Source organism: Balaenoptera acutorostrata, chromosome 6 (genome assembly GCF_949987535.1).
Source record: "Balaenoptera acutorostrata chromosome 6, mBalAcu1.1, whole genome shotgun sequence".
Lineage (NCBI taxonomy): Eukaryota > Metazoa > Chordata > Mammalia > Artiodactyla > Balaenopteridae > Balaenoptera > Balaenoptera acutorostrata.
The window spans coordinates 10,308,830-10,333,079 of record NC_080069.1 but is presented as its reverse complement, the minus strand read 5'-3'; the positions used below and the strand labels follow the sequence as shown (position 1 = coordinate 10,333,079).

The 24,250-nt window shown below is 41.5% G+C and overlaps 1 protein-coding gene across 1 annotated transcript in view; it reads right to left on the bottom strand.

Moving 5' to 3' along the window:
* Nucleotides 1–24,250, bottom strand: part of INTS9 (integrator complex subunit 9) — a 116,728-nt gene that overhangs the window by 16,835 nt on the left and 75,643 nt on the right. The window contains exons 9-13 of the mRNA XM_007192715.2: nucleotides 13,597–13,708; nucleotides 10,956–11,136; nucleotides 7,321–7,381; nucleotides 3,965–4,136; nucleotides 903–1,027 (exon numbers count right to left, since the gene is read on the bottom strand). Coding sequence (XP_007192777.1) covers nucleotides 903–1,027; nucleotides 3,965–4,136; nucleotides 7,321–7,381; nucleotides 10,956–11,136; nucleotides 13,597–13,708 — 651 coding nt within the window. The remainder of the gene's footprint in view (nucleotides 1–902; nucleotides 1,028–3,964; nucleotides 4,137–7,320; nucleotides 7,382–10,955; nucleotides 11,137–13,596; nucleotides 13,709–24,250) is intronic.

The window sequence follows — 24,250 nt, the reverse complement described above, 5'->3', positions numbered from 1 at the left end:
GTCACCGTCAGCTGTTACCCCTGCGCTCCGGAGGCCTCCAGCTTTCTCTGTTTCCTGCTACCCTTCCTTAGAGTTTGCTGTTAGCGCGTCTCCTCCTGAGGTCAGGGGTTCTGTGAAGAGGAGGAAAGTGACCTCCCAACTCCGGCCGCGAAATGTAGGGAGCCAACCACACCTCGCTCAGCGACTAGGGTCCAGGGCACCCCGGCGCTCACGTAAGGTCCCGGGCGCACCGAGGTGATGGGACATCAGAACCCTTCCTCTCGCCCGTTCTGAGCTGTCTTCCTCACCAACTGCCACCATCCCTCCAACCCCGAAACACGGGCCACCCGAGTGATAAGTGACCCAGGGCGGGGAGATTTTCCCCCCCGTTCTCCTTCTGGGCCAACAGTGTTCCTTTCGCCTATGCTTTACCCCAACTATTCCTTCCCTTTCTCTAAGGCAGAAAATGCAAAATGAAACAAAAAAGCGACAACCACCAAACCAAAACAATCCGCTAACAAAAGCATAACACTGTGGTACTAACCCAGGTGTGCAACAAGGGCCCAATATATGTTTCAGTTCAGCTGTCTTTCAGCTTGACGAGTGTGTTTCTAGAATGATGTTTTTTGGTGGTGGGAGGGGGCGATTTGCTTTTAACTGGACACAAATGGTCCCCATCAAAAATAAGACACGGTTTACACTTTCTTTTCCTCCCACTTTTGATTTCTTTAGAGGAGAAACTTCTTTCAGGGTGTAAAGCCCACTGGTTTGGAGTCTGGAGGGTACCGGCTGAGCGCTCTGCAGGCCGAGGACGGGTGAGGAAGACAAGCAGTGCAGCTCGCCATCCCGGCCCCCACACCGCAGACACGATCCGCACAGAGATGCCAGGGCCGCGGGAGCCGCCAGCACAGTTTCCCCATTACCTGCACTTCTTTGAGCAGCTTTGACACTTGGATGAAATTCAGTCTCGTATCAATGGGGCAGTATATGCATTTCATGGCCAAGGGCTGGTAGGGAGCCAGTGCTTCCAGGTATGTGAAGTCGGGTTCTAAGGGGAGCACAAGAAAGAAAACTGAAAATGCAGGCAACAGAGGAACGGCCCAGTGAGGAAGCAGCTGGCATGGTGGAGGCCCAGGAGACGGGCAGCAGGACAGGAAAGGCACTGAAGGTTACGGGAGCCAGATTCCCCATCACGGGAGAGAGGAGTGATTTACAAATAAGGAGAGGGAGAGCTGGACTGAACGCCGCAGGATGGATGTGGAATTGGAAGGACGCGCGTGAGCTCCAGGTTTTCAACACAGATGGAGGGAGAGATGAGACAAATGAGGGGATAAATAAGTAAATGGGGGAGAAAGGAAAGCTCTTTACAACAAAATGTCAACTAATAAATGTAAAAGAAGCGATAAAATTGAAAAAAAAAATTTCACCATTTGGCAACCATCACAGTAATAATTTATTTGGACCAGAATCATCAATAGATGCTAAAAAAAAATTAGATAAACATCTGGGGAAGACCAGGATAAGTACATAGGCTCGAAGTGTCCCCCACAAGATACTGACTGACACAGAGCGGTGACTTCTCAGGGGAGAAATCCGGCACAGGCCACTCAAACCGAGTGCTCAAAGATCACCCCCAGGTAGGAGACAGACCACGTGCCTCCTACTTGACAGGATGCACCCAGAAGAAAAAAAAGAAGGATCCTGACCCCATGTCAACAAAATGCTTGTGCTGAGGCTGCGATGCCCCGTCAGCAGAGCCAGTGCAGCGCCTGGGAACCGTCCTTGCCACGCTGGCTGGTTTGTTCTCTGCAGAGCCGCTCACCGCGGCCGGCCTGGCGGGGACTGTTTGCTCCGCCAGAGGAAGCTGCCCACCTCGGGCCAAAAGCAGTGGCTCACTCCTGGCGTGAAAAACGACACGCACATTCCTGACACAGTCTGTGCCCTGCGAGGACGCCACTTCCTACGGCCCCAGCTTTCCACACACCGCTCCCAGGAACTTACCCGGTGACCTCAGGGCAACTCAGAATTTCCAGATTTTTAAAATGACCTCCCCTGCAGTGGATCCTGTCTACCCAGGAAGAACCCAGAAACCACCCAAATGAGGCCAGCACAGCTGCCTGGGGGATAAGCGCCTCTCTTTGTATGGATACTGTGTGAGCTACAACTCCCACAGCCGTAATACAACCAGATAAGGTGGCCCAAAACCTAGCAGACATTGTCAACGACACAACTTGTGCTCTGGAAGTTCAACACACCAGTTTAAATGTATACTCCTTACCCAGATGAATGTCTGGTAATGAATGCCATGGACAATCACGTAGCCCTTGCTTTCTTCTTAGCTGGCTGGAGGGACGTTTGCAGTATAGCAACGCCTCTTCTGTGTCTCTGTAATACTGTAACCACTGTCACATCAGAGCCAACATCTCCTCAGAAAGGACAGGAGAGACCCCCTCAGTCCTACTACAGACAGCGTTCTCTGGATGACTTCCTGCTTAGCAGAACTTGGCAACGGTGAGGCTCTGGGTAGCGTGAATCAACGTCTTAGGGCCTGACTTCCTCTGCCTGTGGCTGAAAGGGGGTCTGCAAGGGAGAACAGCAGCGCCCGACAGCTGCTCTCTGAGCGCCCCCGGCACTCACAGCCAGGCCACGGTGCACCCGCCTACTGGACATAAACCACCTCACGTGACGCTGACGTGAGAACAGGCCACGCAGTGACCACGGTGGATCAAGACAAAAACGAGACCCTCCCTAATCATATGCCTGAACACATGACCACAGCACGGTCCGAACCACCACACAAGCAAACACCGCCCTCTCCTGGCTCCATTCGTCTCGCCTTCTAGACAAGAATCACTAAGATACCCAACCAGAGAACTACTGCTTCTTGACGGCACCCAAGCCAGAACAATGAACCCACCTCCAAAATCACCTAAGCCAAGGCCCATAAGTTCTTCTGAACGTGCCCGGCGATGCCTCCTGCCTCCCCATGGCGGTACCCCCTCACTGCAAGGAGTCAGTACCCCAACTTTGTTCCATTACTGGTGCGTTCCTGGTGGCCTCTGGTTGGTCCTCACAACAGGCTGAGCACAGGGAAGGGCCCAAGCGTCCCTGACCCCAAAGCTCGGGGCATAACTAGACTCTCCTCCATGGCTCACATCTTAAAGGTAATTAGAAAACTCTAAGAAGGCAACTGGTACTTTCTCAGCAGGCCTTTGTGCCAGGCACTATAAGGAGTGCTTTCTTATAACATTTCACTAAAGGCACAGAGCTGCCTGAGGATGAGCGACCAACAATCCCATCTGACAGAGCAAAGTGAGGCTCAGAGCGGGGAGTCACGTGGCTGAGGTTACAGCAACTCGGACCAGATTTCAGATCAAGGTTTTTTTACTTCATTGCCCTGAGATTTTCAAATCCCAAGGCTGTCTGAAGACCGTGAATTGATAAAATAAGACAGTGATTAAGTAAAACCCCTAACGTGCCCTCGTTTAAGGATTAGTTTTATTTTAAGGGGTTGGTCTCCACAAGAAAAACTGCAAGCCAGAGTAAGCTATAACCAAAGGAGAGAGATCCATCTCTGTAAGTAAGTCCTAAAGGGTAAAGCAAGACTGATTACTAGAATTCCTGCAGTTCTTGAACAGCTTACAAAATCCTATCAAAAGTAGTTCTAGACCAGAAATCTGTCTCGGGGAAAATCTACAAACACAGAAATGGAAGCTCTGTCCAGTGCACAGTGATCTAACAGGACATTTTGCTTTGTTCTTACCCTTTCCCTTCCAGTTGCTTTATCCTTTAGTATTTACAACAGAATAGGGATCATATTTACGCCTTACTGTCAAATTCTTCCTGGATACAACAGAATAGTGATCATATTTATACCTTACTGTCAAATTCTTCCCAGCATCTCTACCTGGTAGGTACATCCTACCAGGTATGCAGGGATGGTCACAGTGGGAAGGGCAGGGTTTTGTTTTGTTGGTTTATTTACCTGTGAATATGACAGTGTTGAGACTAGATTTTCCCCAGAGCTCCATGAAATGGACCACGTCCCCAAATCGGAGGGAAGGGTGTCCAGTGAAAACCACACACGGCTGTCTGAAGTCATTGCTGAAGTCTCCATGGATGCTGGGGTAGTGCTTCAGCTTATTGGTCTGAATGAGCTAGAATACGTATCAAAAGCACATGAAGAGATGTTAGCCTACCCAGGAAGGAAGAACCACAGCATGGGAGAGTGAACAAATTAAAAATACAAGATAATGCTATTAATATTAGCCAAAGATCCAAATTTTTTACCTACAATGTGACTTTCTCAAAAGATGGGACCGTTCGGTAAAATTACCAAACTTAATGGAAACTGCTTTTCAGGTTGTTATGGCCTGATTCTGTCTAACCCTTCCTTTATAGCTTCCTGACACTCCGAGCTCCAGGCCCTGAAGTCCCCAATATTAGTTACTGTTTGAAGTATAAGTTTCCCAAACTCTGTGCATCACCAAGTTCTGTCAACAATAAACACTTCACACAAGAAAAGTTGTTTACCAGCACAGGACTGCCTCTTGAGACGGTACAGCTGTGTTAAGTTACTGCGGCGAGGGGCCGGGGACTTAATAAACACAAGAACAAACTGGCTTTCAGCAATGCGGGAGATGTGATGACCTCACAACAGAGAGCTCTAGTAAGAAGCAGGCCATGCACAGTCTCAAACCTGTCTCAAAAGTGAATGTTTTGAACCAAAAAGGTCTTCCTTCTAGCACAACACTGGGAACTACTCTCCTAACGCCAGGCCCGACCCAAGGCAACGCCATATACAGTTACAACCACAGATGGCATCTTGTGGCACTGCTCAGAAGTTCTTCCTGCTGCCTCAGCCCTGCCCCCACTGCCCCACTCTAGCACCAAAAAGATGGCAAACACCCATACTTCAGAGACCCTAAATATCAACTAGTAGTGCCCTGAGATGCTGTCTGATGGGTAAAGAATTGGTCTGTGACCCAGCTCAATCCTGTAGCCACCCATAATGCCTAAGAAGGGAGCCCAGCCAACAACTCCAAGCCCACTGTAGTCACCCCAACGGTGAGGATGCGGCCAGAATGGGGCCGTCCACAAATGGAAGCTGACTCTCTTCATCTTGAAGATTTAATCTTTAATTCAGAGAGAATGCTTTCATTCGCAAGACTACCGTGGAGATCTTAATTAGGTGTCACATGCTTGGATGGGCTATGAATAGTAAAGATGCAACAATCGCTGCATTCCCACTTCCCTTCCAAGTTATATACAAATAAAACTGACATTCTTTTTATAACCCATCTGGCCAAAATCATTACTTGCCCCAGTTAAACAGGTGAATGGCTGACTAAAGTACTAGTTCTACTGTATCCATAGATGTCAAGGAGATGAATGGGATTCTAAGAAGAGCAGCAGGTCTTTGCACATAAGTTAAGTCACTTTTTAAGGCAAACTGAGATTTTTTTTTTGCCCATCAGATCTACTTTTCCAGTGGACACACTACCTTTTTGACCATCCAGAATTACCTTTGTGCTGATTTAAGGTCCAAACTGTATAGGCAATGAAGCTGTAGGGTAGGAATTCTGTAAAGCAATTATTTTTATCAGTACTAAGGGCAGAACTGTATTTTCTCCTGGGCACTGGTCACACAATAGCGATTATCAACTCCATCACGCCCTAATATTGACAAGTGCATTTCAGGAATCCTGATCATGCAACCATGGTCTTTTCACATTCTTAACTGTAAATGGGACAAAGGTCATCCATGACATACTTGTGGGTAAGAACATGGTAACACCCTTAGAGAACAAGTTCTGAAGAAAGGCTAATTGTTATTCGGGAAGAGGCAAATAGACTTTCAGCGGTAAAGCCCACCACAAAGTATGTTTTGCTACACTTAATTTTCTGACACGAGATATCTAGCCTGAATTTCACTGTAGTAATGACAGAGCTCGCAAAAATCCTGGCTGCTGTAAGAGAGTATGAGGACTGCAAATACCTTCCTCAAAACCTTCCACGTGACATTCTGGTTCATGAAAGACCTGTCCTTTGGAGCAGGAAAACAGTAGTCAGATTTAAAATAATCAGCAGGACAACTGTTGCAATTTTCTTGAGCCAAATAGTTAACTGCATAGCAAATAAGTCAACAAAATCCCTATGCATAGGTACCTGCACAGACATCCCTAACTTGATGGAATCTTTACAAACTGAAAACTTCCACGTTCCCATATGCACATCAGTAAACAGCATTACCAGCTCTCAGAAATCCCCCTTTGTCCCCTACCTGCCCCCACTACTACCTCCAGGATAACCATTCTCCTGGCTTTTAATATCACAGATGAGTTTTCTGTGTGTTTGAACTTTTATATAAATAAAATCACACCATATCTACTCTTTAATATCTGGCTTCATTCACTAACATTATGTTTGTGAAATTTATCTACATTGTTGCATATAATCTGAGTCCCTTCGTCCTCTTTGATGTAAGGTGTGAATATACCACAAAATTCATTCACCCGTTGATGGACATTTGGGTACATTTCAGCACTATTACCAAGAGGGCTATGAAGATTTCTGTGCAGATCTCTGGGTGACACACCTGCATTTCTGTTCAGTACAGACTTTGGTAACGAAACTGCTGAGGCACAGAGGATGTCACAGTCTTAGGTTCAACTTTACTATCAGTTTCCTAAAGTGGTTATACCAATTTACACATCCTTTTTAAAAAACATAACAAAAAACTGGGAGTAACGCTATTGTCCGATAGGAAGGGAATGGTTAAGTACACTATAGTATGTTCACGTGATATGCTATGGAATATTAGGTAGCAATAATAACAGTGAGGTGCACAGATAAATGTCCATGATACACCCACTGCTGGGTGAAAAAAAAAGCAATAGAAACAAAATTGGGCACACACAGCCACATAAAATCACTCACTGGTTCTGTGAGGAAGGGGGAAATTTTCTGTTTTCTAAACTGAAATGTTGTTATTTTCATCATTAAAAATTTATATCAATGACAAACATAACCAAACAAAAAGAAGACTTTGGCAATAAGTAAATCATTTATGCAAAAGAGTTAGTAGAATAAAATTCCTCACTCGGTCAATGAAACAGAGGTAGGCTATTAACTGAATAACATACTGGTAATATAATGTGTTAATAAGAAGAGAAAGTAACAAATCTTGAGTCAGAGTAATTCACTGCCATCTTACAAGGGAAACAAAGGGCTATATCAAATTACCTTCAGATTTTTTAAATCTAATGACCTGCTATATCCACCCATATCTATTTATCTACATTTTGTTCTTGCTCTGACCCAGTGATTCCATTTTCTTACCTCTGCATGAGGAAAAGGCGGTTCTGGGAGATACACCTTAGTCTGTTTGTTGTGACACAGCCTTTTGAGGAGGAAAAACAGATCAGCAGGTTAGGCAAGGGCGTACAGTGGCATTTGTTGCCATCTAGTGGTAGCAGCACAAATACTTAATACCGAAGTTTATTTGAAATTTTTCTGTCAGTGTATCTCACTGTGAATAAAACACCAGCATTTATAGCGTAATCAGGACATAAGTCACTTGTGAGCACAGTTTTAACCTTTGAAATTCCTCAATACATTTTTTTCTTAAAAAATAAGCTTCTTATTTTGAAGTACTTTTAGATTTACAGAAAAGTTGCAAAGACAGTACAGAGTTCCCATGTACCTTTTAGCTGGTATCCCACTATGTTTGTTAAACTAAGAAATAAACATTAGTACTTTACAGTTAACTAAACTCCAGACTTTACTCAGCTTTCACCAATTTTTCCACTAATGTTATTTTTCTGTTCCAGGATCTAATCTAAGATACCGTATTGCATTTAGTTGTAATAAAAAAAAAAAATTTTTTTTTTTTTGGCTGTACCTTGCAGCTTGCAGGATCTGAGTTCCCCAACCAGGGATTGAACCTGTGCCCCCTGCAGTGGAAGCACAGAGTCCTAATCACTGGACTGCCAGGGAATTCCCTAGTTGTGATCAATTTTGAGGAGAAAGTGATACACAGCAGAATTGGTAACTCAAACTGGAGAATAATAAATCTCTCCAGTAACTCTATCTTAATCTAGACACAGTGAATGTTTTAGGTAGTCTGTGTTTTTCCCTAGCCAGATATGACATTTAAAATATGGAGATTTCTGGAAAAGCAAATGTGGCAAAAGGTTAACAATTGTTAAATCAAAGTACGTGGGTGTTCTTTAGCTCTGACATTTTTAAAAGTTGGAAAAAATATATGTAGTGATTATGTTTGTTAAAGCCTGCTTCTAAGAATTCTATCAAAATAGAACTAAAGCATTTCAACAATTCTAATAGATGTTACTTTTGGCAGAATAATTCAGAACTCTGGGGCTTGGATTTTGTCTGAACTTCATTAATACAATTATCTAATTTTTCTTTCTTTAGTTTAACTCGATTTCAAAAACATTACTTTAGATCCTTTTTGGAAGAAGTTGTACATATGGAAACAAGATACTTTTGAAGGGTTACTTATTAATAATATCTAAACAGACAATAGTACTGTCTTTATTTCAAACTCAGGAGGAGAGACAAAAGTTCTTAGTTTAAAAGTTTAATTTTGATTGTTGCAAAGGATAATATGCTATATCACTTAGCATCAATACATAAAGCTATAAAACTAAAATACTTCTGTCAAAAAAATCAAAGAGCTAAATGCAGTGTGGTACCCTGGATTGGATCCTGGGATAGGAAACAAGCATTAGTGAAAAAACTGGTGCAATTTGAATAAAGACTGGAGTTCAGTTAATAATAGAGTGCTCATGTTAATTTCTTAGTTTCGGTACAGAATGCATGGCCATGTAAGATGTTAACATTGGGGGGAAACTGAGTGGAAGGTATATGGGAGTTTCTGTACTATCTCTGCAACTTTTCTGTGCCTAAAATTATTTACTAAAGTAACAAGTTATTATTCAAAAAACAAAATCAAAGACAAAATTGAAAAAAAGTATCACAATGGGAAACAATGTCTGCAGATATAATAAAGTGTTAGGATCTTTAATACATATATAGAGTTCAAATAAATAGATAAAAGTACAACACCTCTGATAAGTAAATGGGCAAAAAAGGAACAATTTACAGACGACATAAAAATTTTTCTGGAAAGCAGTTTAGATTTGTAAAATGAACATTAAAAGCTATTTATACCCTTTGTTCCAGTAATCTTATTTTTAGTAACTAACCCAAAGCAAAAGATGTAGTCATATATACACAGGATGATATTAACTGAAAATTTATCACTAAAAGGAAAAAAATTGGGAAAAGCCTGTCCACCCCTTCAGACAATAGTTAAGTAAGTTATACTACATATAAATGATGATTAATGATGTAATAATGCAGTCAAGCAGAAATTATGGTCTCAAAGATTTTATAATGCTCTAATCTAGTATTAAAAAATTTAAAGGCAGGATTCACAATTAAATATGCAGCACGATCCCTATATAGAAAGGATACATCAGAATCTAACAGTGATATTATTTCTGGACAGTGGGATCATGGGTTCAGTTTTTTTTTACCGTTCTCTGTAACTTGTATCTTTTTCTATAGTAAACATGTATTACACACATATTAAAAACAAATATCAAAAAATAAAAACTCAAAAACAACCTACTCTTATTTTAGAAGTCCTGAATTCTACCCAATCAGACATTCTGACAGTAAGAAAAGCATGTAATGGGTCAAGAGTGGACTTGAAGGGCACACACCCGGCTAGGACACCATCCACAGGGGCCCACAAGGGCTTGCCCAGGAGTTTGTAGTTTTCAATATTTTTAACTGAGGATCTGGATGAAGAAATTCAGAACATGCTGATTAAATGTGCAAGTCATCCTTAGGGTGGACTACCACTTATTCAAGATTACCTTCCTATGTTGGGGGAGAAAAAACTCTAAGCAAAGGATAAAATTCAATGGCTACCAATAAAAGTGACTTTTTATTGTTAGTCACTAACAATAAGTCAAATATAAATAATGACGAAAAGTCCTATGGACAAACATGAACAATATGCACATGGGATGGAGAAGCCTGCCTGGATCTAAAAACAGAAAAAAAAAAGGACCTTCACCACAACTAAAATGGAGAGAAAAAAACTGTATTTAAAAAGGTGGGGAGGGGAGAGTGCACACCATAATGCTGGGATATGTTGTACAAATGACGTATGTTGTACAGAACGATGTACAAATTACTTTTAAAGTAGAAGCTTCGTAGAAGAATACTGTGTCCGTTAGGCTATCACACCACTAAACGGGATTAAGCACACCCTATATATATGTATGTCACAGTCCCATCCTAAGGCACTACTGGATCCATTGTAAAAGTTAAGTTGCTCTATTTCCTCCTACCCCTGACTTTCTTTGGCCAGGCGAGTTAGATTCAAATATCCATCTAAATAATCCTAAAAAGGTTCACCCACTTCATATTGTTCAATAATTTACCCATCCTAGAATTTGATCAAACAATTTCCTGCTGTAGTAAAACTTGATTTTGCCAAATATACTATTGAAATGAAAAAATAAGCTAGTTTTTCCTATCAGATTTGGTATTATAAATTTTAGACAACATGAGCTTGGGCTTTGAACTTTTTTTAGCTTTTAGCTTTTGTAATAGATAGAGGGTAGCATGTGAGAAGGTAAGTGTATAATAGTTTTGTTACTGATTTTGAAAGTGCTGGCTAAGCTACGTCTTTGCCCTCCCACCTTCCCTCCTTCCCTCCTTAATAACAATTCTTCTAAACCCTGGCAATATCACAGATTTGGCTTTCATTAATATAATCTTCACATCACAGACAGGGAAAAACAACAAAATGAAGGTTTCATAGTAATGTGAGAAAAATATAGGATTACTTCTATTTCTTTTTAAATTAAAATTAAGAACATTTTTCTTTTCTTACTGCTTGAATGTACTGAATCACAGGAAGAACAGAGACATACCACTCAGCAAAAATCTGGGAAAACTCAAGTGAACTGTTAGCCACTGGGGAGATGAAGTAGAAAGGAATGCTGGAGAGGCCGGCAGAGTCAATGTACTGATACAGGCATTCCAGAAGGTCATAGATCACTCCAGAAGGGTAGCAGGGGACCAACACGTTTCCTCCGTTCCGGACTGTCAGTGCTAGAAAGGTTGAAGCCACACAACACTGTAAATCAACTATACTTCAGTAAAAAAAAAAAAAAAAAAGAAAGGTTGAAGCCAGAGGGGGAAAAAAAGTAGTATCAAAAGAACAGTTCAACACAGGGAGAACAGAACTTTAAAAATATTTGCATTTCTCTCATTTTCCTACATCTGTTCCTATAATTCACTTCATATGTATAACAATTTACTTCTTTTGAAGACTAGCACCAGAGTGGGAGGATCCAGAGGCTGACTGATGATCAGCTGAGTTTTTAACCAATGTCTCAGTGCCTGGGAACAGCGTGTGCAGTTAGGGGTCTGGGTTGTCAAGGTTACCAATGGCAGATGAGCTCCAGGACAGACCCTCCAAGCTCCTTCTCTTTTTAGCTCCTGCTCAAAACTTTGCTGGATTTGTCTCTCTTCAGCCTCTGACCACTGCTGAATGACCTATAAGGAAATAGGCCAAGTTTTTTCTGTTTGACTCATTTTAGTGGCATTTTCTTTCATTAATGTTTTGGCTATAAGAAAATCCTCTATACTTTAAATACTTAAAATAAGTTATCAAATGAGGAATTGCAACTATGGTAAAATCATATTAGAAGCTATAATTGGCTAAAAAAAGGCCAAAGATCTCTTAAGTTTGTTTTTTGTTCAGTTTCCAACATAGATTGAAACAAGCAGCGTTTGGGTACAGAACTTGAAGTCTCTGATGCCTTTTATCCTCCTCCTACATGTTCCCAACTCTGACATCCAGGTTCTCCCGGATGCTGTGCCTGGAATACTGGCCAACTTGCTCTTACTAGAGTACGGAACCACGGAAAAGACCAGCTAGCCATCAGGGCTCAAGAGGCCTGGCTCTAGACCCGCCTCTGTCATAAGCTATGGGACCTTAGTTAGGCCACTGTAACCTCCTGGGCCTCAGCTTCCTCATCGCTGATAAGAGGAGTGAACTAGATCAGTGGTTTTCAAGCTTTATTTTGCATGAAAACTGCCAGAACATGTTAAAAATGCAACTTTTCTATGGGTCTCTCTTCCTAGGTCTGTGGTGGGGCCTCAAAATTTGCATTTTTGAGAAGTGGCCTCACTGATCTTGAGGCAGGTGGTTAGTGGACCCCACTTTGAGAAACAGTGGATTTGATGTAAAGTTCCTTTAAGACCTGAAGTTCTTTGAGTCCATGGTTCTGGATTATACACAAACAACATACAAATCAAAGATTCTATTTGAGACCAGTCCGATACTTTTTCCAAGCTAAGAATAAATTACCTTTGTCTTAAAATCAGCAAAGAACAAAAATAGACTAGGATTACTGGCAAGGGCAAGAGAAATTTCAAAGGACAGTGCCTTCCATGTAAATATTAGATGACAACCACTTCTTTCCCCCAGAGCTGAGGTAATATCACCTACAGTTGCCAGGGGTGAGGGGCCTGAGCGCATTAACTCTTCTTTGGCAACAGTTTTGGAGTGAAAGTTTGTGTCTCCTAAAGTTCGTGTATTGAAGCCCTCACCCCCAGTTAGGTATTAGGAGGGGGAACCTTTGGGAGGTACCCACGTCTAGATGAGGCCATTAGGGTGGAGCCCCCATGATGGGATTAGCACACTTATAAGAAAAGGAAGAGGCACCAGAACAGCTTTTCTTCGCCAGTGAGGACACAGCAAGAAGGCTGCCATCTGCAAGCCAGAAAGAGGGTCCCTCACCAGAACCCAACCATGCTGGCAACCTTCTGACTTCCTAGCCTCCAGAACTATGAGAAATTAGTGTTGTTTAAAGCTTATACTACGATATTTTGTTACAGTAGCCTAAGCTAAGACAATAAGCAACCTACACATTTCTAAAAGAAACGCAGCATTTCTAGATTTTACTGACAATTATATCCAAAGAAACATACATTTCTTCCAGGTAGCAAATACCGAACAAGAATCTCAATTCAGTCTTCCCCCAAAAGAAGAAAAAAATAATACCAACCAAATAGTGGGGAAAAAAATACACCTGTTTAGTGTATCACTGTTGTGAATTCAAAGTATTAACAGTCTTTTCTGTGCTATTATTTGCAAAGCAAAGATATGATTCTTTCCTTCTTTAACTTTGCTTACCCTATAAGCATCCCTGACCCACCCCCAAATCCCACCAGAAAGCAAGAAGAATAAAAGTTTCTACATAAATCAAGTGGGTGAATGTTGAGCATTTGTTGTATAAAGTGCTAAAAATTCTAATTTACCGTTATAACCACCATTCCTATTGTGCCTTCAGATTTAAGTTGCTTAAGAATTGCTTTTGTTGACAACAGTAGGCTTCGAAGGATGAGCAGAAAGGGTGGGAATAAATGGGGGAAAAGGCCTTAATAGGGGGCATCAGAGGGTGTGAATGTGAAGGAAAGGGACAAAAAATACCACAGAATCAAGGTACCAAAAAATAAATGTAAAACATTTCATCCTGTTTAAGATTTGCATTGGATACATACCCAGGTTGCTGCAGAACTCTCCCACCATGCTGTCTGGGTTTGCGGTGGGAATTTGGGTAAGGCCTGTCAGAATGAGAACATCGCTGTTTTTGAGAGAAGCTTGGTCCATGGGCTGAAAAACCACAGAGAACTATGATTAGTAATTAAAAAAAAAAAGGTTAGATATAAGTAGTAAAGGAAAAAGAGAATACAGTTATTGCTCTTTCCATGTCCAATCCATCATCAAGTCATCTCACCTCCTCTAACAAAAAGTCTATCACTAAACAGCGGTTGCCCAAGGGGGATGGGGACCCATGGGAGGGAACTTTATGGGGTGATGAAAAAGTTCTATGTCTTGTTTGGTATAGTGATGACATGATATGAAAATTCATGAATTGTACATTTAAGATCTTTTGGTTTCACTGTACATAAATTTTACCTCAACGAAAAATAAGCACATTATCTTATACTTCTATAATGCTTTGCTCTTTTCAAAAGGCCATCTCACACATATCGTTGGTGGCCCTCAAACTTGAGCGTGCATCAGAATCACCTGGAGGTGGATCGCTGGGCCCCACCCCCAGAGCTTCTGATTCAGGTTTGAGGAGGGCCTGAAAACCTGCATTTCTTTTTTATTTTTTTTTATTTTTTAATTTTTATTTATTATTTATTTATTATGTTTATTTTTGGCTGTGTTGGGTCTTCGTTTCTGTGCGAGGGCTTTCTCCAGTTGCGGCGAGTGGGGGCCACTCTTCATCGCGGTGCGCGGGCCTGTCACTATCGCGGCCTCTCTTGTTGCGGAGCAGAGGCTCCAGACGCTCAGGCTCAGTAGTTGTGGCTCACGGGCCCAGTTGCTCCGTGGCATGTGGGATCTTCCCAGACCAGGGCTCGAACCCGTGTCCCCTGCATTGGCAGGCGGATTCTCAACCACTGCGCCACCAGGGAAGCCCAAAAACCTGCATTTCTAACAAGCTCCCAGGAGATGCTCCTGGTGCCGGTCTGGGGATCATGCCTTGAGAACCACTGCACTATACAATTTGGTTCTCAAAACAGCTCTGCCAAGTACATGAAATAGGGTACATTTTGAAAATACAGAAGTTGGGACTCAAAGAGCTGGGGTGTGTTTCCCTAAGAGTCAGTGGCAGAGGAGCAAAGAAGGACACTGGATTAGGGACCAGAAATGTAAAGCCTCCTTCAATTCCATTACCAGCACTGGACCTCAGCCAAGCCTCCGAGCTGGGTTTCTTATAAAATGGGCCTATTTCTTGACCCGTCTCCCTTCAGTGGCTTCTGATAGTCTCATGTGCTAATACACATGATCTTCCTGTAGCCTATGAAGTCCTATGGTGTACTATTGTGTGGTTCTTAGGATGTTTTATTTTTGAATTTAACTTTGTTTTCAGAGCATTTCAAGAAAATACTAATTACTTTTCCCAAATAAATCAGGATTAAAATTGGAAACAAAAATGAAGGCCCATGCAAAGATGTATTGTACAACATGGGGAATATAGCCAATATTTTGCAGTAACTGTAAATAGAAAGTAACCTTTAAAAATTGTAAAAAAATTTAAAACAATTTAAAAAGTACTTAATAAGAGGAATAGAAAGGGAAAAAAATGACGGCCCATGGATTGAGATGCTGGAGAGCTCACCAATGTTTTCACTTTGTGACGCATCTTTTCCTCAGTTTCATTTAACATACTCACCAGAACACCAGAAGAAAAAAGCCAGAAACACCGTTTACTGAGAAGCTTTATCCCTCCTCTTTCTGTTCCACCCAGACTTCCCCCCAAAATTTCAAATAGCAGTTCAGCAAACACCTACCATCTGCATTGCTATCTCTGAGTATACATGCCTTTTGATGTATCCTCCTTTAGCATTTTATATACACATGGATATATGGGCTTCATTATTTTTTAAAATAACATGAGTGTGGTTATATAAGCTGCTTTATAACCTGAAAAATACTTCTTTGACACGAATAAAGGAAAAGTACAGTTGTGACAATTACACTGAGTAGCTTCTAATTCCTATTTGCACAGATACATAACAATGCGTGTAAGAGCTTTTCCTCTGCTCAGGCAGAACTGACCTACCTATTTGCACTTCTCCAACAAACATATATATATATATATATATCCGTTCATTGTTTCCAGAGAAGGAGGAAAGGGGAAGTAAAGTACAGAGGTTTATAGCAGCTGATGTGTAATGAGCCTGGGAACGTTCATTGGGTGCACACACCAAGCAGAAGGAAACTGGAACGGTGACCAAAAGGACCAAGCTTCACTGGATGGCATATTCAGCTTAAAAGCACAACAATTTTATAAGAATCTTATTAGAACAAGCCACTAATGATTCACAGGGCTGATGGGGGATTCAGAGGGCCTAGGAACCTCCTGAAATGGTACACACAATTCTGTGTGCCTGTATACATTTTTCCACAGATTTAATTAGATTGTCATTTGGGGCCATGACCCCCAAAAGGTTAATTAAGGACTATTGATCTAAACAAAGACTCAGTGGGGAGAAAACTCTGGCACTGAAAACATTATCATCTCTGAACCTCAGCCATTACCACTGCCTTCCTTTGAAAATTAAATGCCCATAATAAAAAACAAAGGCAGTACTACAACATGACTACCACCGAGCTGGACATTGAGATACTTCATGATCAAGTCAGACTAGATGTTCATAGTTTTAGCCCTAAAACTTGGGAGACATTTCTTGTGGATTCCCAGGGCTACTATAAAAAAAGTAGTCTTAAAAGGCTTTTAGTGACACTCTCCAAACCAAGCTGACACCACCACCATCTCCATTTCACCACCAAAGGGCAAATGTATATATTACTGGTGTCAGTGGTCACTCGCTGAGTGCCTGAAGTGGGAACATTTTGTTTAAACACACAAAAACAGAAAATTCCACTGTGTCCAAGAATCAAATAAAAATACCTTACAAAGTTGACAGTCACAATCGAACTTGTGGAATAAAATTTTGAAAAAGCCTAGGTCCAAGGATGCTCTGGTCTTTGTGCTGGTCCTCTGCTGATTAATTTTTTTTATACATATGTATATATTTTTTAATTAAAAAAATTTTTTTAGCTGTGTTGGGTCTTTGTTGCTGTGCGTGGCTTTCTTTAAGCTACAGTGTGCGGGCTTCTCTTGCTGTGGAGCAGGGCTCTAGGCACGCAGGCTTCAGTAGTTGCGGCACTCGGGCCCTAGAGCGCACGGGCTTCAGTAGTTTTGGCGCGTGGGCTCTAGGGCATGCAGGCTTCAGTAGTTGTGGCTCGTGGGCTCTAGAGCGCAGGCTCAGTAGTTGTGGCGCACGGGCTTAGCTGCTCCACGGCATGTGGGATCTTCCCAGACCAGGGATCGAACCCGTGTCCCCTGCACTGGCAGGTGGATTCTTAACCACTGTGCCACCAGGGAAGTCCCCTCTGCTGATTAATTTTCACTGGACACTTTGCACAGGGCATGAGAAAAAGGAGATCCAGTTTCTAGGCCCTAGAAGCTTATGACCGAGTTGAAGAGAAAACAAGTATGTATAATCAAAAAGGAGGATTTTTCCAAAAGCCATAAAAAATGTAATTCAACTTTCTTGAGTCTGCACTGAGTATCTAAGTGCCAGGACGAATGCAGACTAGAGGGCTGCACTAGGCCAGGGGAGGTCACTTGTATATGGCTTTTTGGCAGATGAAGTTTTGGTTCTAATTTTCTTTCTCTCTTTGGCTAAGGAACTTAAGACTCAATTTCAGGCGGACTTTGGAATGGCTGAGTGACACCCCTCCGCCCCAACCCCCCCCCCCCCGCCCGACCAAGACATCCCTCCTACATGTGCCCTCATGGCCTCCAAGACTCACTGTCCCAGCACCGACCACACTGAATTGTAATCGCCTGTTTACCTGTCTGTGTCCCCCATGGGACTATGAAGCTCCCTGAGAGCAAGGACTCTGTATCCTTACTTCCTGGCATGATGCCTGGCACACAGCAAATAGTAAATAAACATTCATTGAATAAATGAACACATGAAAAGAACATGCATTCTGGTAAGCAAAGTGAGAACATTCCATGCTAGGAAACAGGCACTACAAGTCAGGAACATGAGATAAGCATATCAACAGTGGGAGGAGGGCCAGGGAGGGCAGAGGGCAGGGGAAGGCAGCCTGTAGATGCCAAACAGATTTATTTGAGAAAAGAAACTAGGAAAAAGAGAGAAAGTATTATTGGTTAAGGGCCTAAAAGGTCAGAATCGTGAAGACTGATAGGCTAGGCAATAAGGAGTCAATGGTCTGAAGCCGGAGGATGACATTTTTTAACAATAAACACAGACAATAGCTGAAGGAAGGGGGGTGAGACCAAACAGACGGAGAACACTTTGAAGGCAGCCCAGACAGACATAAAGGGGAAAAAATTACAATTTCATGGCATTTGAGGAGCTGGAAGAAGCAGATCTACACATCATACAAAACAATTAACAGGGGGCTTCCCTGGTGGCGCAGTGGTTGGGAATCTGCCTGCTAATGCAGGGGACACGGGTTCGAGCCCTGGTCTGGGAGGATCCCACATGCCACGGAGCGGCTGGGCCCGTGAGCCACAATTGCTGAGCCTGCGCGTCTGGAGCCTGTGCCCCGCGACGGGAGGGGCCGTGATAGAGAAAGGCCCGCGCACCGCGATGAAGAGCGGTCCCCGCACCGCGATGAAGAGTGGCCCCCGCTTGCCGCAACTGGAGAAAGCCCTCGCACGAACCGAAGACCCAACACAGCCAAAAATAAATAAATAAATAAATAAATAAATAAATAAGAAAATCCTTTAAAAAAAAAAAAAAAAAAAAAAAAAAAAAAAAAAACAATTAACAGACTTTGGGGAATGGATTGGACATACAGGACAAGGGAGAAAGCAGACTTTAACATGCTCCAAAATCTGAAGCCAGAAATGCAGTCAAAGGGAAATTTGGATGCAGTGATTTAAAAGAATAACGAGGCAATAATAAGTCCAGCGTTGGCAAGCTGCAGGTGTTCTGAGGATAGGGAAATGATTTAATCTGAGCTTAAAGATAAAACAGTGGCATGTGATGTATATGGAGATCTGCTAGGTACCTTCATCAAAGTACTTAACAGAAATGTCAGTTCATTTGGAGTGAGGAAAAGAGAAGTGGGTCTAGGGCCAAGGCTGGAGGGAGACCGTAAGGAACGTGGGAGAGGGGCAAAGACAAGAGAAGTACAAAAGGCAGTGAAGAGCTTCCTACCTGTAAAACTCAGGGGTTTGGGAAAGGTTAAGTTTATGGTGCATTCACCCTGTAATACGGCAAAAGATCAGGTAGAGCAAGAAGAGGAATACAACAACAACAAACAGATTGCTACAGAAGCCTAGACTAAAAAGAATGTCAACAAGAGACTGATGAGTGGTGCAGCTGTGAGATGCTGTGGAAAACAGAAAAAGTAAGTTTGACCAGAAACTGATCACTGTTGAGCTAGAGATGTGAAATAAATCCAGGAGGTGAAAGATGAGAAAGTCATGTTCACAGACTGAGTTGAACAAGGTAAATAGGAGAAATCTCATCATGGTTAAGACAGAGACTATGGCAGCAGCTGATGAGACAGTCTTCTGAAAGCCTTTTTCCATATTAAAACCCTTCTGATTTGCTTAAAGGCAGAAAAGGAGGAATCAGTGAAAAAGTTAATGACCCAATGACCTATGTTTCTTTGATGAGAGAAAGTAGGAAATATATTTGGAATCACGAAGCACATCATACCCAGCCTTCTAAGGCCAATTAAAAGCCCACTCTTCGGGCTTCCCCGGTGGCGCGGTGGTTGGGAGTCTGCCTGCTAATGCAGGGGACGCGGGTTCGAGCCCTGGTCTGGGAGGATCCCACATGCCGCGGAGCGGCTGGGCCCGTGAGCCACAGTTGTTGAGCCTGCGTGTCTGGAGCCTGTGCTCCACAACGAGAGAGGCCGCGATGATGAGAGGCCCGCGCACCACGATGAGAAGTGGCCCCCACATGCCGCAGCTAGAGAAAGCCCTCGCACAGAAACGAAGACCCAACACAGCCATAAAAATAAATAAATAAATAAATAGTTAAAAAAAAAAGTGAGCAAAGGGAAATCAAGCAAGACTAAATTATAAAAAAAAAAAAAAGGAAAAAAAAAGCCCACTCTTCCAAGAGGTCTCCTAATCCCCAACAGGAAGGGGTGCACCCCATTTCTGAATCCCATAGCACTTCACTGGATTTCTAATCTGAAAGGATCAATCACTTGTACCCTGGAGAAAAGTCCTGTGTGCACTCATCTTCTTTCTCTATGATAACTTGTGTAAATCCAGCACCTACCCATCTCTGTTCCCCTTACAGCCTAGCACATTTCACTGCCCAAAGCAGGGGTTTAGGAAATACAACAGACTAGATGACGGAAGGAAGGAATGAATAAACAAATGAATGCACGTAAGTAGCATATATTACTTTTGAGAGAAGGAAATACTCTGCAGAGAGAAGCTGTCTGCCAGGGAAGAAACAAAACAGCAAGTGTGGAAACAAACAGACAGGAGTCCAGCAAGTTGTTCAAGTCTCTCCCTCCTCGCCTCATGGGATCTGCTTACTGAGCCCAATTCTCCAAACCAATCACAAACCGTGTGTAGCTCAGCTTCCTCACTGCTCCTGTCCCCAAATATATCAAGTTTAACTTTTACTGGTTGGTGGTACGTTGCCGGTGAGGACAGAGCTTTGCTTCCTCAGGACCAAACTGAGGAGGCCGAGGCTTTGGGACAACTTGGGGCTGCGTCCATGGACAGGAACAAGCTTCCTGCCCACAACCCTGGCAGCTGAGGAAGGAACTGTATGCTGCGGTTTGTCCCAGACATTTTTCCTAAATAACATTTTGGGGACATGGCTGTGTCCTTTACCCAGGAAGAGTGGGCCCTTCGTGGACATATCCCAGGGACAGCTGTACAGCGATGTGATGCTGGAGAATGTCAGTCATCTGGTCTCTGTAGAGTAACTGAGGCCCAGAGAAGTGATAGTTTTCAGGTTGCCCCCTCTTGAAGGGTCAACACTCAGCCCAGGCCTGGCTCTCACACAGTGGGCTCTGATGCTACGGAAGAGAGTGAAGAATTGAAGCCCAGGTTATCAGGGGAGCAAAGGAAGCCTCAACCACCTATATTGACATGAGTTTTGTGGATGCGGGACAATATCTTTGTGTTGACCTCCATCCCCAGCTCTGCTCTGTGCATGAGGGTAACCATGTGATTTTAACCCCCCAGTTCTGTACCAGGGTAAGTCTGACACTCCTAGAAAATTCCCAAGGACTGAACCTGATTGACTGTAAGATCCCCATGAAGCCAGGCCTGGAGGGAGAAGTAGCAGCCTACAGATATTTCCATCAGAAGACTAAGGACTAGCTGAAAAATGCTAACATGTACATCCACATGAAGATTTGGAGCAAGTCACTGATTTATTACAATAAAATAAAATACAGAAGAAAAACCAAAAAGCCAAAAAAACCATTTATTGCAGAGCATCTAGATTAAAGAATTGCATAAACAATAACAGAACATTTGGGGAATTCAGAGGGAAGAAGAAAAATATAAGAAACAAAAGAGAGCAAAACAAACCTACCCAAGCAACTGCCTGAGCTCTAAAACCCTGATTCAAGGACTCCAAATTTAAGATACTTTCTTTAGATTTAAGGGAAGAATCTACATTTATTACTGCCAAAGTCTTTAAGACCTCAGGAAAACAAACCAGGAGGAGTATCTCCCTGAACTCCAAAGGGAGAAGGATCAGGAAGGGGAGACAGAGTAAATATGGGCAGTGTCGGGTAGAAGGAAACGTTCTCTCAGGCCAGCTACCAGCCTCCTCCAACCCCAAGGGCAAGAAGGAATTCCCACTGTGAACATCAGAAGCTTCAGGGAATTGATTGGGTAGAAATTCTCAATTAATTAAAAAAAAAATTATTTCTTACAAAAAAGATTCTTTCCAAAGTTCTAAGTCAGGGATTCTTAACCTGATGAATAACAATGGGTTTCTGAGGACTCTATAAAGTCACAGTCTCCAGAAAATAAATATAAAATCTTGTGTAGGTGTGCAGATTAAAAAAAAAAAAAAGTTCTCATCAAATTCTTACCACCAGGCTTTTGGGTCCATGACCCACAAAATGTTAAGAACCACTGCTCTAAGGCAGACGTTCCCAAATGGAGAGAAGTTTCCTGCTCTCAAAACATCTCTAGCCTCATTCTTCCTGATAGCCACCACCCATCTACTAAGATGTTCTTAGTAGTTCATGGCCTCATAAGGTTTACCTCTTGGTGAACATTCCTCACGTATTCTTGAAAAATGAAGAGTAAATCTCGAAGGCTTATGAGATTTATGGGAAATAAGGTTGGGATGAAAGAAAAAACAAACAAAGTTCACTGTTGTCTAAATATGCGATATATTCACCACCCTACGTATGTTTTAAATAACCTGGGACTAAATTTCTAGACACTACTGACAATGGTGGGCAGGGGGGAAAGGTGGGAGGCTCTGGAGGGAGAGATACAGACAGTGATAAGATACTCACAGGAAGGACAAATGAAGGAATAACCCGGAAGAATAAAAATAAAATATATACAGATAACTAACAAGAATCTACCGTATAGCACAAGGAACTCTACTCAATATTATGTAACAACCTAAATGGGAAAAGAATTTGAAGAAGAATAGATACATGTATACGTATAACTGAATCACTTTGCTGTCCACCTGCAACTGATACAACATTGTTAAATCAACTCTACTCCAATATAAAATAAAAAGTTAAAAGATATATATGTCTTCAAACTTGCAGAAAGAAATTTAGCCTTCTAAAAGAAGGCAAGAAAACATGGGGAAAAGAATGAAGTAAACTAAAAAAACATGAAGATGGCAAAAATAAGCCCCCAATACAATAGTGATTATAAGAAACATAAACGGTTTCACTAATCAAAGAGACTCTCTAGATTGAAAAAGGAAAAAAAAAAAATCCCTTACTATGTTGTCTACAAGGGATTCAGTAGAAAAGGACACAGAAAGAGTGGGAAAAAAAAAAAAAAAAGGAATGAAAAACACTAGCAGGCAAGTATGGAAGGGGAAGAAGTCTCCTGGCTTTTAATGCAGTTTTGATCGAGAAAAAAAAGAAAACATCCTGATAGAAGGAATAATTGATCAATAAGACACAATGATCACATGAACATATATACCCCTGAGTATACAGCTTAAAAATATAAAAAGCAATAATCAGTAAAACTATAAGGAGAAATAGATAAATCAACAAATAACACATCCTTTTCAGAAACTGGTAGCTAAGGAAAGATAGGAGACTTAAAAACACAACAGACTCAAATGAATAAATACATACAGAAAACATTTTCACTCAGCACTGAATACACAGTCTTTTCCAACATATGTTGAACATTTACCAAAAAGGATTGTGTTTCAAAGTAAGCCTAAACAAATTTCAAAGGATCAGTATACTCTTATTATAATGTAAAAGAAAATTAGAAAAGAATCCTGAAATGTAAGTATAACATGACAAAAGTCTTGTCTAATGCTAAGTCTAACCATACTGGGATAGACTAGAAACAAACAAAAATATACTATAAAATAACCTTTGGTTATTTAAATCAGGAACATTAAGAAGGAAATTATGATATATTTAGATATGAATGACAAAGCACTTCATATCAACATTTAACAGTTAAATGATACTGAGAGAAACTGACAGCTTTAAATATACTTATTGGAGAGCAAAGAAAGACTGAAACAAATGAGCTAAGTATTAAAAGAAATGCAGCAAGGTACACCCAAGGAAGGAAATAATAAAGGGCAGAACAGAGAATAGAAATACAACAAAAACCACTGAAAGCAAAAATTTTTCTTTGAAGAAAATCAGTAATGTAGGCAAACCTCTGGCAAGTCTGAACAAGGGGGGGAAAAAAAAAGACATAATGAAAAAAAATTTGGAATGAAAATTGAACTACACAAAAGTTTAAAATATAAATTGTACACATATAATTCCATGTGTATGATTTTTGAAAACCTAGGAAAAATGGACAAATTTCTGCAAAATTGGCATAACTTTGAGCCAGAAAATATAATTCAATAGCTATGAAAAAAATTAAAATGGTAATCCCACACTTAGACAATTTTATGGGGAATCTGACTTTCAAGAGAAGATAATCCCTATCTTGTAAATTTCTGGCCATCAGAAAAAGAGGGAAAGGTGCCCAAATCATCTGATGAGACTAATGTACCTTGATTCCAAACAAATGAAGATAGTACAAGGAAATAATGTATGGGTCCATTTTTCACTTATGGATACAGATTATAAACTTCAATAAAATACTACCAAATGATTCCAGGAAGGTATTTTAAAAAGAATAAATTATATGATCAAGTAAGATTTATCCCAGGAATGCAAGGATGGTTACATGCGAGAAAAGTTAACATTACAATTCACTACATTAATGGTCTCAATGAAAGAAATCACATGATTAACTCAGACTCAGAAAAAGTATTTGATAAAAATAACACCTATATCTGGTTTTAAAAAATCAGAAAATTAGGAACACAGGAGAAACTCCTTAACCTGACAAATAAAGACATGTAAGCATCACATTTAATGAAGAGATTAGGAAAGCATTCCCTTTAAAATCAGATATAAAACAATGAT